Here is a 16,719-nt window from a genome sequence, read left to right as displayed (position 1 = left end):
TTTATTCTTGAATTTGGGATATAATGAATTTGCTGGTAAATGAATAGTTTAACAGAAGAAGTCATGGTCAAACATTAAAAAAATAAGAGATGAAGGTCTGATCAGTCTGAGCCTGTGTTGAGGTAGGCAGATGTAAATGTGTCGACCCAATGACCGGTTTTCCACTCATGCTCAAGTCGACTTTAAAATTAGAAATCCGAAAATCAGGTGGTTATGCCGTTTTATTATAACCATGTATGAGTTCACGTCTGGTCGTGAGCGCGCTGCAGGAGCGTCACTTCTGCATGAAGTGTCAGCTTCACATAAGAGTCCGGTGTGGGACCATTTTTTCCACTGTTGATAAAAAAAACAATGCAGTGCAAAATATGCTGCATAAATTAAATGCTTGTCGAAGACTATGATGTTAAATCACCTTAGAAACACACAAAGATTATTCCAAGCAAAGCAGCGTTTCACTGACTGTGAGATCTCGCCAGTGAGCGAGTGAGCCGCCGCGCAAAAGAACTCTGTGGTTTGAGGCTAAAATAATAACCGGGGATATTCTCCCGGTTAGAGATGTCGATGGGAAAGTCTTCTGCGATCTGTTTGTATGCGATCTGTTTGGTTTGTATGTCTCGAGCCTCCTGCGCGACTAAAGGGACTGTACAGTGAGCCGCTCCCCTCCGTTAGTTTCTGTCTACAGCCGACAAAATTACAATCACCTGCTGAGCATGGGCAGCATTAAAAAAACATCTCATTTGTATTAGGGCTTTGATGTAAATACTGTAACATAACAGCGGCAGCTCTGATGCCTAAAGGAAAAGCGCAGTTTTCACTTGTTTTCACCACCTCAACCTCTGCCGTGGGAGGGAAAAAAGGGGGGGAAAGTAAGTCGATTGATTTGTCAACTCATGCCTCCACACGTCAACTCGGAGAAAACGTTTCCTCGCGGAGCGGATCGCGCCGTAGTTCAGTTCAACAAGAAAGGCAAAAACAAACTGTGGGACTGTGCAGCGCACTGTCATCATGCGTATGACCAGGGCCGCCCATAAGGGGTAGAAAGTGGGAAGGCTTTCTAGGGCCTAGCCACTTGGGGGGCCCATGGTCTTTGGAAGCCAAGAATCTAACTAAGCTAATCTTTATTTTTAGATATTTATGTCAATATCTATTCATAGTTGGGTGTTTACACAGAGCCGCGGCTCCGCTTACGGCCATTTCAAAAGCCTGGCCCAGAACGTCACAGATTGACTTTTCTGGGAACAGGGTGGGCGGGGCACCACTCTGAGCGTCATTAACGCGGTCAGCGGTTATTCGCTGAAAGTTACCTATATGCCTTTAAAACAACATACCTTAATGCACATTTTTGTGGGCACGGGGTGGAAAATCTGGATTTTGCAGGCCTTGAATCCGTTACGGGTTGGTCGACAGCCCAGCGATTGGCAGCAAATAGTCGATGGACCTCAAAACGGTCTAAATGAAGTATAATAAAGTACATTTTGTGCTGACTCTGGACTGGAGACCATGTGTTGTGGAAGATAATTTTAAGTTGGTCCAGTCTACCATTGATGGTATTCTGGACCATAATTTATACAGTCAAGCCCGAAATTATTCATACCCTTGGCAAATTTTGACTTAAAGTTACTTTAATTCAACCAGCAAGTGTTTTTCTTGATTGTAAATGACACAGGCGTCTCCCAGAAGATAATAAGACGATGCAAGAGGTATCATTGTGGAGAAAAAAAATTATTTCAGCTTTGATTTACATTTGAACAAAAAGTGGCATGTCCAAAATTATTCATACCCTTCTCAATAATCAATAGAAAACGCCTTTATTGGCTATTACAGCAATCAAACACTTCCTATAATTGCTGGCCATTCATTTTTAGCAATGAGCTCCAATTCTTTCAGGTTTGAGGGTCTCCCTCCCATCACCCTGATCTTTAGCTCTCTCCACTGATTCTCAATTGGATTCAAGTCAGGACTCTGGCTGGGCCACTTTAAAACTTTAATGTTTTTGTTCGCTAACCATTTCTTCACCACTTTTGCTGTTTGTTTTGGGTCGTTGTCGTATTATTAAAAAATACAGGACGTTCTGCATGGTGGGAAATCTCAAAAGAAGTGGATGGAAGCCAAAAGTTACTCTTGTGCTGGCCAGAGGGGTATACTACAAAGCAAACTCAACAGAGCCCGGCTCTCTTTTTTTGATCTGGTTCAACATAACACATACCCTCGCTCAGAGCTAACCGGTATCACGAAGGAAGTTATCAACCTCTTATGTTGAACGAGGGTTTCAGCTTCAGGCTCTGTGCGCGTCCCCATAAAATGGGGGGTTTGACCATCATTTGACTGCTTCCGCACGGACTGGACTGATCTTGTGCCTCTAACTTTACACAAACGGACTGATTGTGAGCAGCTGAGTAAAACAAAAGTGTGTCGCCAACTTCATTCAAGAGGAAGAGTTTGTCAGTCTGAATTATTACAGCAGAAAACAGAGAGCCGAAAAAAACTCTTACTGCAAATAGGCTAAGGAGAGTGGAATGCTGCCAGCATGGAAATTATTTATTTATCTTGCCGATCGTTCTCGCAGTGCGTAACGTGACATTATAAAACAATGAAACGTTGAACTCGGATTTAAACACTATACCATTTAGCCTAATATAGGCTAAATAGGCTACTTTGCTATATTTATAGCACTACACCTATAGTCCCACACTTAAGAATGTAATTTAAGTCTGACACTGTCCCCAAATGAATAGCCTATGGAAAATCATTTAGTTTTGGGCCACATCATAATGAATACAATTTTGATTTAGACTATTAGTCTTTTATTTGAATCTTACAAATACCAATAGACCTACATTAAAAAACCTGTAGTCTGGATTTTTCGGACAAATATGAATCTACTGTGAGAAGCTTAACCTGCGAGTCTGCAGCGATGTCCGAACTGTGACAGCTGTCACCTGTCACGTCCCAACTGTAATCGCTACTGATGAAAAGAAAGAAGCCCACAGTGAAATAATGTTGCAACCTGTGATTTTATAGAACGCTTTATTAAGAGCCAGTGTGTGTAGATCGCCAGGTAAAATCATTTCTAAATGTGAAGTTTCCTTGAAGGGCAGCGCTCTAAGAGCCGAATTTAAGCTCAAACTCTGAAACAAAAACTGCTCTGAGCAGGTTAGCCGTGCAGCCTCTGTTACCACGCTGATCTAGCCAGGTAAAAAGAGAGCCACCTTTCGTGATACTGAAAATTCTGGCTTTAGACCGCTTTAGACTCAACAGACCTCGCTCAGCCCTTAATCTCGCTTCGTAGTATACCCCTCAGGAGGATAGTGAGAGACGTAAACAAATAATCCCAGGATCACCACCAAGGCCATCCTGGTTAATCTTGGCTCTGCTGGAGGCCACGTCTCATGGGAGACAAACCAAAGGACACTGCACACTGCTGGGTTCATTGGACGCAGGCCAAGGAGGATACCACTTCTCCAGATAAGGCACCCAAAGTCCCGCTTGGCCTTTGCAAATGCTCATCTGGACAAAGAAGAAGGACTTCTGGTCAAAATTTTATTGTTTGGCCACAATGATGTATCCTTCATTTGGCATAAAAAAGGAGAAGACTTCAACCCTAAGAACATCATCCCCACTGTCAAACATGGTGGTGGGAACCTAATGCTTTAAGGGGTGTTTTTCAGCCAATGGACCAGGGAACCTAATCACACTAAACAGCACCATGAAAAAAGAGCAATACATCAAGATTCTCAACAACAACATCAGGCAGTTGGCAGAGACACTTGGCCTTGGGCACCAGTGGACATTTCAGCAGAACAACCCAAAGCACACAGCAAAAGTGGTAAAGAAATGGTTAACGGACAAACACATTAACGTTTACAGTGGCCCAGCCAGAGTCCTGACTTGAATCCAATTGAGAATCTGTGGAGGGAGCTAAAGATCAGGGTGATGGCAGTGAGACCCTCCAAACTGAAAGAGTTCAAGCTCATTGCTGAAGATGAATGGGCAAAAATACCAGTAGAGACATGCAAAAAGCTGGGCTATAAACATTTGTTCTCCCAGAAAATGTAGGATCTTTGAGCCCTGCATCCATTTAATTTGAACTCTCAAAAAATAATCTAGTCTTGAATAGCTTTTTTAAGTTTGAGTAATAGTAAAATTATTTGTTTGATTAATTCAGGTGTCTCCATATATTAGATGTAGTTCTTTAATAAAACGATGCATTACTTTACTTGACTGTACTCGGACAATATCTGTGGAAGCATCAAACTCAGATAATCAGTAGAAAAGCAGAAATGTTCAACATTTTTCAAATTGAGCACAGCCGCGTGTAACTGTTTCAAACAGAATCCATCCTATAAACCCTTTGGTGACAAGATTGGGTTTTGATATTAAACAGTTTTGGCTGGATTACATTTGTTATTGTTCCTGCTCACGGAAAAACGGTGTGGCTGTGAAAAGTATTTGGACCCCATGAAAAAACAGGTTGGGTACCTTTTGTAGTTCTTCTACATTCTTATAAAGAGGACAGGCTAGTTACTCTGTAATTTTCCTGGGTCTACAAACAGGTTTAAATTCTCTCTCGCCAGCCAGTTCTGACCAGTTTTTCACAAACCTGGCCAATTGACCAACCAGCCGGGTCCTATCACAATGAAGCTGACGAGCAGCATCATCCTGTTTGAATTTTTGCCGTAACCACCAAGGTCCTGCTTTCTGTATGTGTGAAGGATTTTGGTGATTTTCAAGTGTTATTTATTTCACCAATACCACCAAAAGATTTCAAATTATTTATTGTCATGTGCAGAAATACAAAAAGTGCAATTTTTGGTGCAGTCAATTAGTGTAAATGTAGCTTATATACCAGAAAACTAGAAGCATAGAAAATGTGCAAATTGTGAAAACACTGTTTGCTTTAGTGAATACTAAAGAAGAACAATGTCTCTGTGTGAACTGATTATTTTGTTGAGATCTGTTGATCTGTTAAACATTGTGTGAGTGTAAGGGTATCAAAATAAATTGATAGGTATGCTGGGCTAAGTCAGAAATGTGCTACTATTTTAAAATAATAATGCTCCCCAAACTGTCCCTGCAAGTTGTTAAGATAGTTAGTCTCTAAAAATGTATGTGTTTATTGAGGGATGAGTGCACTCGCACACATTGATACGAGTAAAGCATGGGTAAGGGGGGCCCATTGACTGGAGGTTTTCAGGGGCCCAGCCATTTGTGTGGGCAGGCCTGCATATGACGAATGTATTAAATATGCAAATTCGATCGGACCTGACTGGAAAGTATTACCCGACACAATGGCGGGTGAAGTGACAGAATTTACACGCCAGCACGCAAATCTGCCCGCATGGCGTGTGGCGGATGTTAATTAATATCCTTGCAACTAGTGTTGTTTTTGGCGGCCTGTTTTAAGTTTAGTTTTAGTCCAGTCTTTGTGTCAAATTGTCATTTTAGTTTTTATTGGTCTTAGTCACGTTTAAACTCTTTTTAGTCTAGTCAAGTTTCAGTTGACAAGACAAAGTCTGAGCATTTTAGTCTTCTCTTAGTCAGAATTATCTGGGACTATTTTCGTCTAGTCTTAGTCAACAAAAGTTGATGACATTTAAGTCTAGTCTTAGTCAATGACATTTGTATTTTAGTCTTTTTAGTAATGCAATTATACCCAGTTAATATAGTACAATTACCTAGTATAGTACAGACAAAATCAAAATGTTCTTTAAGTCCCCCATTTCACAAGTCAAACAAGGTTATCTTATCTTATTATATTATTTTTACCTTATAGACTCAAGAATACATGCAATTCCAGACACGGAAGACGCTCTGATTTAATTTACATCATATTTATTTGAGCTACCAAACATGAAAGAATGCCGGATTCCTCAACCTGAACAGCAGTCTGGTGGAGCTCGGACAGCTTCTCTTTGTGTTTCAAAATCTCCTGTCTAATGTCGTACATTTATATAAGATAAATAGGCCTAAATAAAATAGCTTCAAATAACAATGCCAGCAAAAAATTGACATTACATTCAAGTTTAATTAAGAGAAACGAGGTGCTTGAATGCTAGAGCTACAATAACATAATAACAAAGTGCAAATAAAATGTTTGTGTATGACTTGTATTGCTTGTAAACTGAAGTCAGATTTTGTATTACAAGATATAACACAAATGGTTTGAACCATGCGATTGGTAGCACAGACGACATACAGTGGAATTTGTTGACAGAACTTAATACATGGCACTTTGAAAATCCTATGTAAATCACGGCATTCTACAGGTCTGTTATTTACAGCAAGACCGCTGTCAAGGGTATAATGACCGTTGCTAAGGACCTACATCATAGTTTTGATGGATAGACGTCCGCAAACAGGGCTACGACTCCTTCAGAAAACAATGGAATACTTTTTCAACATGACTTTGCATGTATCAGGAGAGCAGGGAACACAGGAGTCATGGTTAATGTCCGACAGGAATCCAGTCAAGACGACGTGAGTATGTTTGGCCGCATATTGACAGTTAGCCTAACTTCAGGCTGCAGCCCGCAATGTAAATGTTCAGCAGTAATTTTCTCTGTGTTATTGATTTTGGGGGATAATGCTTTGTTAGCTTCTATATTGCCGCGAGTGGGGATTGAGGAAGTAACGTCACCTGCTAACTTCCTGCTATTTCAAAATAAAAGCCAACACACATTTGTCTAGTTAAATGCTCATGTTAAACCAGTGAAATGCTTTTAATCTGAAGCCGTAGCCTGTTTGCAGCCCCGAGACTCAGGAAACAGAAATATTCCAAAATAATAATAATGTCGAGACAAAATAGCCTTATAACATTTCGTATCCTCTCGTTTTTGTCAATGAACATGAAAAGATATTTTAGCAGAGTTTTTGTAAACTACATTTAGTCCCGTTTTTATTCGTCAACAATAAAGCATTATATATTTGATTATAGTCTTCGTCACATGACCACCATTTACGTTGAGTCTCGTCTCGTTTCTGTCACGTGATAAAGGTTCGTCGACGATGATATTTTGTCATATATTTCGTTGACAAAAACAACACTACCTGCAACACTCCTCTCCGCTCCACTCTCCTCTCCTTTCCGCGGTGCTCAAAGCTCAAACATGCACCAGAAAATGGGCGTGTACTTCGACATGAACGGCAAACACTGCCATCTGACTGGCTGTTGCGAGTATTTCTGCTGTGTGATTGGCTATTAGGTAAATCCATAATTTTTTTATTATAATTTTTTTCCATATCGAGCATTTATGTCTTATGCTTATCGACGTAATCGCTGTGAGTTTTATCGCAATTACTAATCGAAATCGAATTATTGCCCAGCCCTACTACAAACATGTTCTGATGCCAAAAGTTGCTCGCTCACACACACACACACACACACACACACACACACACACACACACACACACACACACACACACACGTATGTGATGTCACAGAAAGAGAAATGTAGGGTTAGACAGTGAGACCATAAAACACTCTTTCTGCCTTTTCTCAGGCTAGGATGATCCAATTTAAAAAATTTTTGCACATTTATACTTCATAGGATCTCCGAGTTCAATACACCTTCATATTCCAACCGGTGAAGTAGGCCTTTAAGGACTTGGGACAGAAGGTGACATCATACAACTACTGGGGGAGATGGCAGAAGAAAGAGTTACAGTGCGCTGGAATACGAGAGGGAATGCCTTTTGTCACGGCAGGTATTGTGTGACTGTTTCTTGTGAGTGGCTACAAATAAGCCCCTAGCTCATCCAAAAGCTCCAAAGTCATTGCTGGATGGACGGTATGTCTGGGTTATTTGTGTTTCTGTCAATCCAAACGAGCAGAAAAACCCCCTTCATCAGTTGTCTTTTATGTTTCCTCCTCACCAGCCGTCTGTGTGCAACACTTGAACACCTGCTTTACAAACGTATTAAATATAGACGCAATCAAAACGACGCCATTCTTTTCAGGCTTTGTAAATCACAGCGTGTGTGCTAAATAAACCTTTTTGCATCTGCTTCTCCCATATTTTGGGCACTCGGGAAGAAACGCCTGATTTTGCATATTCATTCAGGCACACGTATTAAATGGACAGCGCGTGTTATTTGACACACAATCCTCAGAGAGCTAACGTTAGTAGATCAGCTTGAATGTTTTTTTGCGGGTGAAATCCTGTTTGCACACGTTTCAATACGCACAAACATTTAGTAGACACTACACTGGATCCATAAAGGACTTCTTATGCTGGGTTTACACTAAAGGCCTTTTAAAAGACTTTGAAAAGACTGAAGACTGACACCCTATTAGGGGCACTTTACACGACAACACGAAACGGTGCAAACGCGGAAAAATTCCCGCAGGTTTTTGAGATCACCTCCCAGGGAGGATTTTTTGGAAAACTTAACGGTTTTGGTTTCCTGTAAACACCGAAACCATTTCCCCTGATAACGCTGACGTCACGGCTCCACCCTCGCACATGCGTAGTCTATAACATTTGCTGTCAAAATACCCACAACACAAGCGAGTTATAAAGTTAGAAGACAACATGAATGGTGTCTCCACGGCACCATCACTGTGATCAGCGGAGAGTGTCGTACAGCGCTAAAATATAGGCTAACACTCGCCAATTTAGTCCAAGCGATTACCGCGGTAAGTTATTGAGACCACCCGCCACTTTGGCTGGGGAAAGATTTGTGCTCTGCCTGTTTTTCTAGCTAAATAAACGTGTGTCACATCTATGCCAGGGACACGGCTCTCTCTACATTAAAAACACTATCAGCGTGCAGCGGTTAAGCTAGCGGCTACTGTTCAACAAAAGGAGCATTAAGGCTACGGCTTCAAAGTAAAAGCATTTCACTGGCTAAACATTAATAGCATTTCACTGGACACACGTGAGTTGACTTTTATTTTGAAGTACGCCTAACAGGAAGGTATCCGCTCACGAAGCCCCTTCACTATCAGCAAGTCTTCTGTTTTCACAAGTTCAATGCGGTGAAATAAAAGGACAGAAAGCTTGTCTTTTACAATATTTGTAACCCCAAGCTTACACCAACCGCTTTATGAACGTTAGTGGCATTAATTTTCGGTTACAGTAAGGTTTTATGCATCAAATTGTACCGGAAGAGCTATCTACTAGGCCAGGGGTGGCCAACCCGCGGCTCGCGAGCCGCATGCGGCTCTTCAGTTCATATCAAATTATGTGATTATAATTTTTTTTTTTTTTTATACTTTTTTTTTTGTGTGGGCCTATGTGTGTGCATGTTCGCAAACGTTTCATGCGGCTCTTACGTTCGTTTTACATGTTGTCTATTATTTCATTTTTTATTTTATTAATGTGTAGGCCCTATGTGTATGCCTGTTCGCAAATGTTTAATTGAGGACGCAACATAACGTTCGCAAACGTTTGGTGCGGACGCAACATAAAACTGCCCGCTCAGCTTAGAGGGAGGTTTTCCGTGAGTAAACTATTTGTGTCAAGTTCGCTCCGAAACAGAGTGGGAGAGTTTATATTTTTTGTTGAACGTTATGGCAGGCCATTCTGCCTTATATGCCAGGTGTCATTTGCGCATTTCAAGGCTTCAAATCTTCGGCGCCACTTCAGCTCTCTCCATGCTAAAAGTAAGTCCCACAAAGCAACATGCATAGTAAGAGAAAAACGCTATTTTAAATTGTTATATTTTTGTTTGTGGACTTGGTTGAACTGAGAGTTTGTGTGTGAGGCAGTGCACACAATGTTCATTGTTGAAAATGACTGCCCTGTCGTCTTTAGTACTGTAGGAGTCCAGTCCTGTCATTATCACAGGGGCGGCCTTAACGATCTGGGGGCCCGTTTCAAATCCTAGTGTGGGGCCCCCTGTTTTTTTTTTTTTTTTTTTTTTTTAATAAATAATGCTTGTGCATGCATGTGCAAGCTCCCCGCGAAAATAAAAACGCCCCCTCCCCCCTGAAATCTTACTGGCCACCCCAGTGCCCCCCCCCAGTTCAAATGTTATTTTTTATTTTCATTTTATTTTTTTAATAAATTTTTTTTCCTGATATGTATCCTAGTTCGGAGATGATATGTATTTTTTTTTCTTTCTTAACTTTTTTTGATAGGTAGTTGCCAAGTTAATCACAAACACTCCAATCCACTGATATGAGATCAGTTTGCAATTTTCAATTACTAAATTAATGGTAGGACTGTGGCCATTAGAACTGGTCTCTGGTCAGCAAAGGTCTTGAAAACAGCATAAGTGTGCTTGTGACATGCATGTGTATAGGCACGTGTCCCAGCAGATTTTTGAAATCTGAATAAAAAAATTAAAGTTTGTAGTTAGCGAGTGTAACATGTTCTTAGCAAGGGCAGACTTTCATAAATAAAGGTTTATTTTTTTAGCAAGATATTTGGTCAAAAGCTAGTGGTCATCCGTCCCTCTGTGCAGTTGTTAGGCATCTGGCTGCTAGCAAGTTATGTTGTCTTACTAATTTTACTATTCATCTGAGCTGAAATAAATATTGACTTTTTCCTTTATTATCTTTGCCAGAATGCACCAGAATGCTTAGATTACATGTTAAAAACACAAAAAAAATCTTTTGGGGGGGATGCCCCCAGACCCCCCTTCAGGGGTTTAGTTTTCTGACAAACATTACAATGGATACTAACATGATTTGGGCATTTGGGATTATAAATCATCTTTGAATTGGTTGTACAGCATATCACATGCTATTCATTCAGGGGTGCGATGGCCACCCCACTCTAACTCTGTGGCCCACCTTGGCCACCCCCAGTCAAAATGTCCTGGAATCGCCACTGTGTGTACCCGTGTGCACGATGTGGCTCTTTGCAGTAACACAGTAAAAAATGTGGCTCTTTGTCTCTGACTGGTTGGCCACCCCTGTACTAGGCTGTGTCACTGCTGACTATTGGCTTGGCACTGCTGCTACAGCGATTTCGGCCCGTTTCCTCTGAAAACTTGTGTACGGGTGAAGATGTCAGATAAATTGTGTCTGAACGGGTTTTTTTTTTAAACCAAAAACTTCACAGTGTAAAGTGCCCCTTACATCTAAAGACAATCAACTCACACCTGAAGACAATTAGTCATTTTTAGAGTTTTCAGTCACAGAGTGAGATTTTGAAAAGACTGGGGGTCTCATATTGCAAGACTACAACTAGATTCATTTTGAAATTGATATAATTTCCAATCCTGCTACGGGGGATTAAAAGTGATTTCAGTTAAATAAAACGTTTTTTTTTAGCAGGTAAAATGGACTGGGTGTATACACAACTATATGCCCTTATCACGTAGGCTTTGTGTCATGTATGATCACGTTTAAAACTGCAAACGCGATTGTGATTATATTTAATAAAAAAAAAAGTTAATTCAATATTCCGAGCGGGGGACATCCTGTAGTTATTTGACCAAATGTATATGCTGATATCGTCCCCAAATAACTCTCACTCCTAAACCTGTATTTGACGGTAAAGTGTTAAGGTTGTGCGTGACAACCTGGTTCTCAAGCCGAGGCTGCTACGTGAAAGTGTCCGGAAAAAGTGCCTCACAGCTGGACACAGGTCGCGACTAATGCCGCTCCTCCTGCGTCGTGTTTGGTGCTGGAGAGAGTGTGAGTGTTTACGTCATTTCGCTTGAGCCAACCCCTTAAGACTAACGATAATATCAAACCTGTTTGATAATGTCGGAACGTCAAGACGGGGAGAAGACTGGCTGAAATCGGGTCAGAAGACCACCATACACCAAACGACTGAGATTACGGGCACGCGCCACAACTCCAGCAAGACTCCCGTGATTTCAGTACGATCTTAAAAGATTGTCTGTGACTGTCAAATTGCGTGAAAAGTCTTGTAGTGTAAGCCCAGCATTAGGTGTGCTTGGATTGTCACTAACAGTTTGACTCTTTTGCATGTTATTGGCTCAAACTGTTTTTTAACTTTACTTGTGTTTTCCTTTTTGGACAGACTGCAAGTGAAAACATTTCCATTGGATTTCCAGGTGTACATGTCCAGTGTATCGCCCCTCTCATTGTAGTGTGGATGAATTATGTGAATTCCAAATCTAGCAGGTCATGCATGCATACTACATGACTAGTGTACCTCCTTGATGCTGAGCTGGCCTCTGTCCAGCGCCTGACGCAGACCCATCTTCCCATGGAAGAATCCCCGCTGGTTGATGAGTGTGGAGGCCTGCTGGAGGCTCTCACACACTGGGCGGCCCTCTGACAGGTTAGCATGGAGGCCAATGGGGATGTTATGCCTGAAAGGAGAAGTCACATCAGGTCAAGTCATGTTGGATGAAATTCTCTTACACTGAACAGTATAAGAAGAGGAAGAATACATTGATAATAGATTCAACTAATGCCATATGTTTAAGTCATCACTGCCACTTCAATAATCCCTTCAGAAATATTTTTAAATTAAAAAGATGAAAAATAATAATAATAAAAATTAAGTTTTTTAATGCAACATCCCTCCAAAACCTATTTTACCAGGCTTTCAAGTGTCCAGGGACCTCATTTATAAAGCTTTGTGTGGGATTCACGTGGAAGCTGGCGTACGGAAGAAATGTAGGATGTACGTGCGAACAAAAATATTCGTATTTATAAAACAGTGCGCACTCACGTCCTACGCCTGTTTCCCTTTATAAATCACAATCAACTCTAAATGTGGCGCAGCCTTTGCGAGCTTCACATAACGCCCATATTTACCCATACATAGTCATTGACATGCCCAAATTAATATCATTTACTGAGTGCATGAAGGCGGTAGTGGCAATCGCCGACTGAAAGGGAAATGGAAAAATAGACTCCACACGGTGTGGATCACTGCGGTCATGCTGAAGTGCCCGTTGGAGAAGTGGCGACCAGGGAAAATCTAGTTTGGTGGCACAGTGTGAGGGTAAAGGCGTCATAGTGCAGCCTGTGGCGATCTCTGTGAACGCTGTGGCCGAAATAAAAAGAAGCGATCCAACATAAAAGTGGACGCAAAAAAGTGCATATCTTCACACAGCAGTGTTTGTGCCACGAGCGGGGGACACTGAGACCCCCCATGAGATACAGATTCGGAGAATTCATCCTGGTGCAGTGACGGGTGGCAGAGGGTTAATAATAAACTTCACAGTCCCTTTCAAAACACAGTTACGACGTGCTTAAACACAAAGAAAAACACATAGATAATACGGACTAAAAGCCGTGAAAAATTATCACAGTATGTGATGTACAGTAGGCTTATGATTAGTGTATGAAACAGTGCACTCCTGTCTGCCTGACTGAGGCATCGAGAACAGCGTCAGTGTAAAAGTAATAGGTTTTCCACCTCGATATTATCAGAATGAATCCAATAACATGCAGATAGGTTATTCTTTAATAACATAGAGCTTATTCAAAAGTGTTTTTTGTTTTTTGATTTGCACACATATATCTCCGTTTGTAGGCTATTTAAGATCCTAATTCGTTTAGTTTTTTGTTGGTATCACTCCATGGAAAAATCCGCATTTTTTTATTAGTTGTAAGAATGGCTTCATCTGTTTTGCAAAGGAACTCCATATATGATAGACCTACATGGTTTATAATAGGCCTATATCTGGATTCATTTTACACAAACACATTCATTCTCGCACTTCATACATGTGCCGACGGAGTCGCCGTTTCTTCTTTCTCCACTTTCTGTGCGTACGCATGGGTCAGAGTTTGCGTGGAGGACCGCACATCTTCCCGTCAAGTTTGCTTTTTATAAATCCCAATGTTTGCTTAGAAATTGGCGTGCGCCCTCTTCGTGTTTTAACCTACATTATACTTACCTTTTAGCAAGATTGGCTGCATCTTTGGCAGCAGAGGCGTTAACCAGCAGTGACACATTAGAAATGCCTCCAGCCTGGAAGCAGTCCACAATCCCCTGGTTCCTCCTGGGGCAGTAGCCAAAATCATCTCCTGTCACCACCAGCATCATTCTGGGGTGTGGCATTACTGCTGCTCTCTGTGGAGGATACAGACACAGACACAGACACAGACACACACACACACACACACACACACACACACAGAGGTTGTGTTTCATCACTTTGGAGGACATTTCCTGGACACTTGACCTAAACCATAACCACTTCTTGCCTAACCTTAACCTAAGTCTACCCTTACCTTAAAGCAAGTCTTCCCCCTAACATGTAATTATTACTTAATGGGGACTCTCATTAAGTCCCCATAAGGAAGGTACGTCCCAACAATATCACTGCAAGGAAATCTTCCTTGAGCCAAACACTGGTTATTGCTCCCAGAGATCAATCCATTGCTTCAATTGTAGCTCACCGCTATCAGTGTTTGAGTGTTTTTGTCTATTTTTCACTAACTCGACAGCAGTTTGGATAAAAGCACTGCATAAATTATTATTTTTCCCCCATTATATTAATAACCACCTGCCTGTGCTACACACACAAGATCAATAAATCAATCAATAACCTTTATTTTCAATCGAAAGACACTGAGATTTCCCTCATTTACAGAGATGACGAGCATACCCAATAAACACAATCACAAGGATAACATATAATGGATATAAAATAGGATAAAGATTAATATGTATTAATTTAAATAAAGTATATAAAATACAAAAAAGAGAAAGAATAAAATAAAATTAAATACTAAATGACCAATGAATTCAGCTAAAACAGTTACAGTCAGATGTGTAAAATTCAGAAATCATTAGGGCTGGGTATTGTCAAGAATCTCACGATTCGATTCGATTTCGATTCATTAAGTCACGATTCGATTCGATATCGATTTCGAATCGATATTGATTGAAATGCTTCGATATCGATTCAGTATCAAGTAGAAATACACAAGAAAGAGTAAAATAATAAATTTAATTTAAATAATTATCTATTTAATTTTATGTCTTGTGAACAAACAGCCATGGTATAACTCTCTCCTCTTGGAAATTGTAACATAACATCAGCACAATTGACAGTGCTGTATTAAATGTAATGTATTTAAATCATGTATAGTATTTCTTTCTTTCTCACATGACATCTTTGAACAATAATAACACATAAGAACCAGGTGCCTTCATTTCTGGTAACAAATAAAACATTAGCACAATACCAGTATAAGGTGTACAAAAGTGAAAAAAAGTTCTGTATTGGAATTCAGCTCTCATACAAAAACGTAAACAGACACAAAGCCAGTGCAGGTCATATGGGTTTGCTGCTCTCTGCCCTTTTGTCGCCACTTTTAACAACTCACACTTGTGTGGTGTGCATGCGCAGTGGCGCAGGAAATACTAATATTAATACTACTTTTTTTTTTTTTTAATGAATTGATTATTAAGTTTTATGAATCGATTCGGAATCGTTCGAGAGAGAATCGCAATGCATCGGAGAATCGATATTTTTACCCACCCCTAGAAATCATAGATTTTAATAAACCAAAAGTAGGAAGAGCATTCCATGAATTAGGGGCACTACATGAAAAGGCACATATCCACTATGCACCAATCCACCAATTTTATGGAGTTTACGCAGGGGCGGGGCCTATCCACAAAGTGGCCATAACTCCTCAACCACCTCAGACTCCTCCCCTTTACCATGTTAGGCTCCTCCCCTTTACACCATTAGGCTCCCCCCCTTTACCATGTTAGGCTCCTCCCATTTACCACCTCAGACTCCTCCCCTTTACCATGTTAGGCCCCTCCCCTTTACAGCATTAAGCTCCTCCCCTTTACAACATTAAGCCCCTCCCCTTTACCAAGTTAGGCTCCTCCCCTTTACACCATTAGGCTCCTCCCCTTTACCACATCAGACTCCTCCCCTTTACCACATTAGGCCCCTCCCATTTACAGCATTAAGCTCCTCCCCTTTACAACATGTTAGGCTCCTCCCCTTTACAACATTAAGCTCCTCCCCTTTACACCATTAAGCTCCTCTCATTTACCATGTTAGGCCCCTCCCATTTACCATGTTAGGCTCCTCCCCTTTACAACATTAAGCTCCTCCCCTTTACCATGTTAGGCTCCTCCTCTTTACCACATTAGACTCCTCCCCTTTACCACGTTAGGCCCCTCCCCTTTACCACATTAGGCTCCTCCCCTTTACCACAATATGATCCTCCCCTTTACAACATTAAGCTCCTCCCCTTTACCACATTAGGCTCCTCCCCTTTACCACATTAAGCTCCTCCCATTGAGCATGTTAGGCTCCTCCCCTTTACCACATTAGGACACTGACTCTGATTGACCTGTATTACACTTGTACAGCTCATGGTGCTGTACAATACAGCCTCTCGGACAGTTTTTTGAATTTCCGCTAGGGGGCGCTGTTATTAAGCCCCGACTGAAGAAAGTTTGAGAGGCCACGCCCCGCACACCGTAAGTCCGATTGACTTGAAATATCTCCCACAGGTGTATTTTAGGGTGCTCTACAAAAAAGCCTCTTGGATCATTAAAGTCAACCTGGAAATATTTTCGGCTAATTAGCATAAACTGAAAAACAGGGTTTTATCCACAACTTTCTCAAGTTTTACTTTATCAACACCAAATGTCTCACGAAGCCCCGGGGGACTATGACGCATGTCTCCGAAAAATATTAGTAGGATAGCTTAAAACGTTTATGCAGGGGCAGGGCTTAATAACAAATTGGCCATAACTAATTGACCATAGGTCCTATCATCATGAAACTTGCAGGATATGTGCAGAAGACATGTGGTAGCATGGCCCGCCGAAGCGGGGATTGGCGGCCTGCGCAGGGCTGC

General features: G+C 41.2%; 1 protein-coding gene across 3 annotated transcripts in view; it reads right to left on the bottom strand.

The window, feature by feature from the left end:
* The window catches only part of ydjc (YdjC chitooligosaccharide deacetylase homolog), a 78,969-nt gene that overhangs the window by 15,114 nt on the left and 47,136 nt on the right, over window positions 1-16,719 (bottom strand). For all 3 annotated transcript variants that reach the window (XM_080051043.1, XM_080051042.1, XM_080051044.1), the window contains exons 2-3: window positions 13,779-13,954; window positions 12,077-12,236 (exon numbers count right to left, since the gene is read on the bottom strand). In XM_080051043.1, coding sequence (XP_079907169.1) covers window positions 12,077-12,236; window positions 13,779-13,942 — 324 coding nt within the window. In that variant the 5' untranslated portion in view covers window positions 13,943-13,954. The remainder of the gene's footprint in view (window positions 1-12,076; window positions 12,237-13,778; window positions 13,955-16,719) is intronic.

This window comes from Ammodytes marinus (assembly GCF_949987685.1).
Source record: "Ammodytes marinus genome assembly, chromosome: 2".
NCBI classification, from domain to species: Eukaryota; Metazoa; Chordata; class Actinopteri; order Uranoscopiformes; family Ammodytidae; genus Ammodytes; species Ammodytes marinus.
The sequence above is the reverse complement of the archived record's forward strand: the minus strand, read 5'-3'. Positions and strand labels throughout refer to the sequence as shown.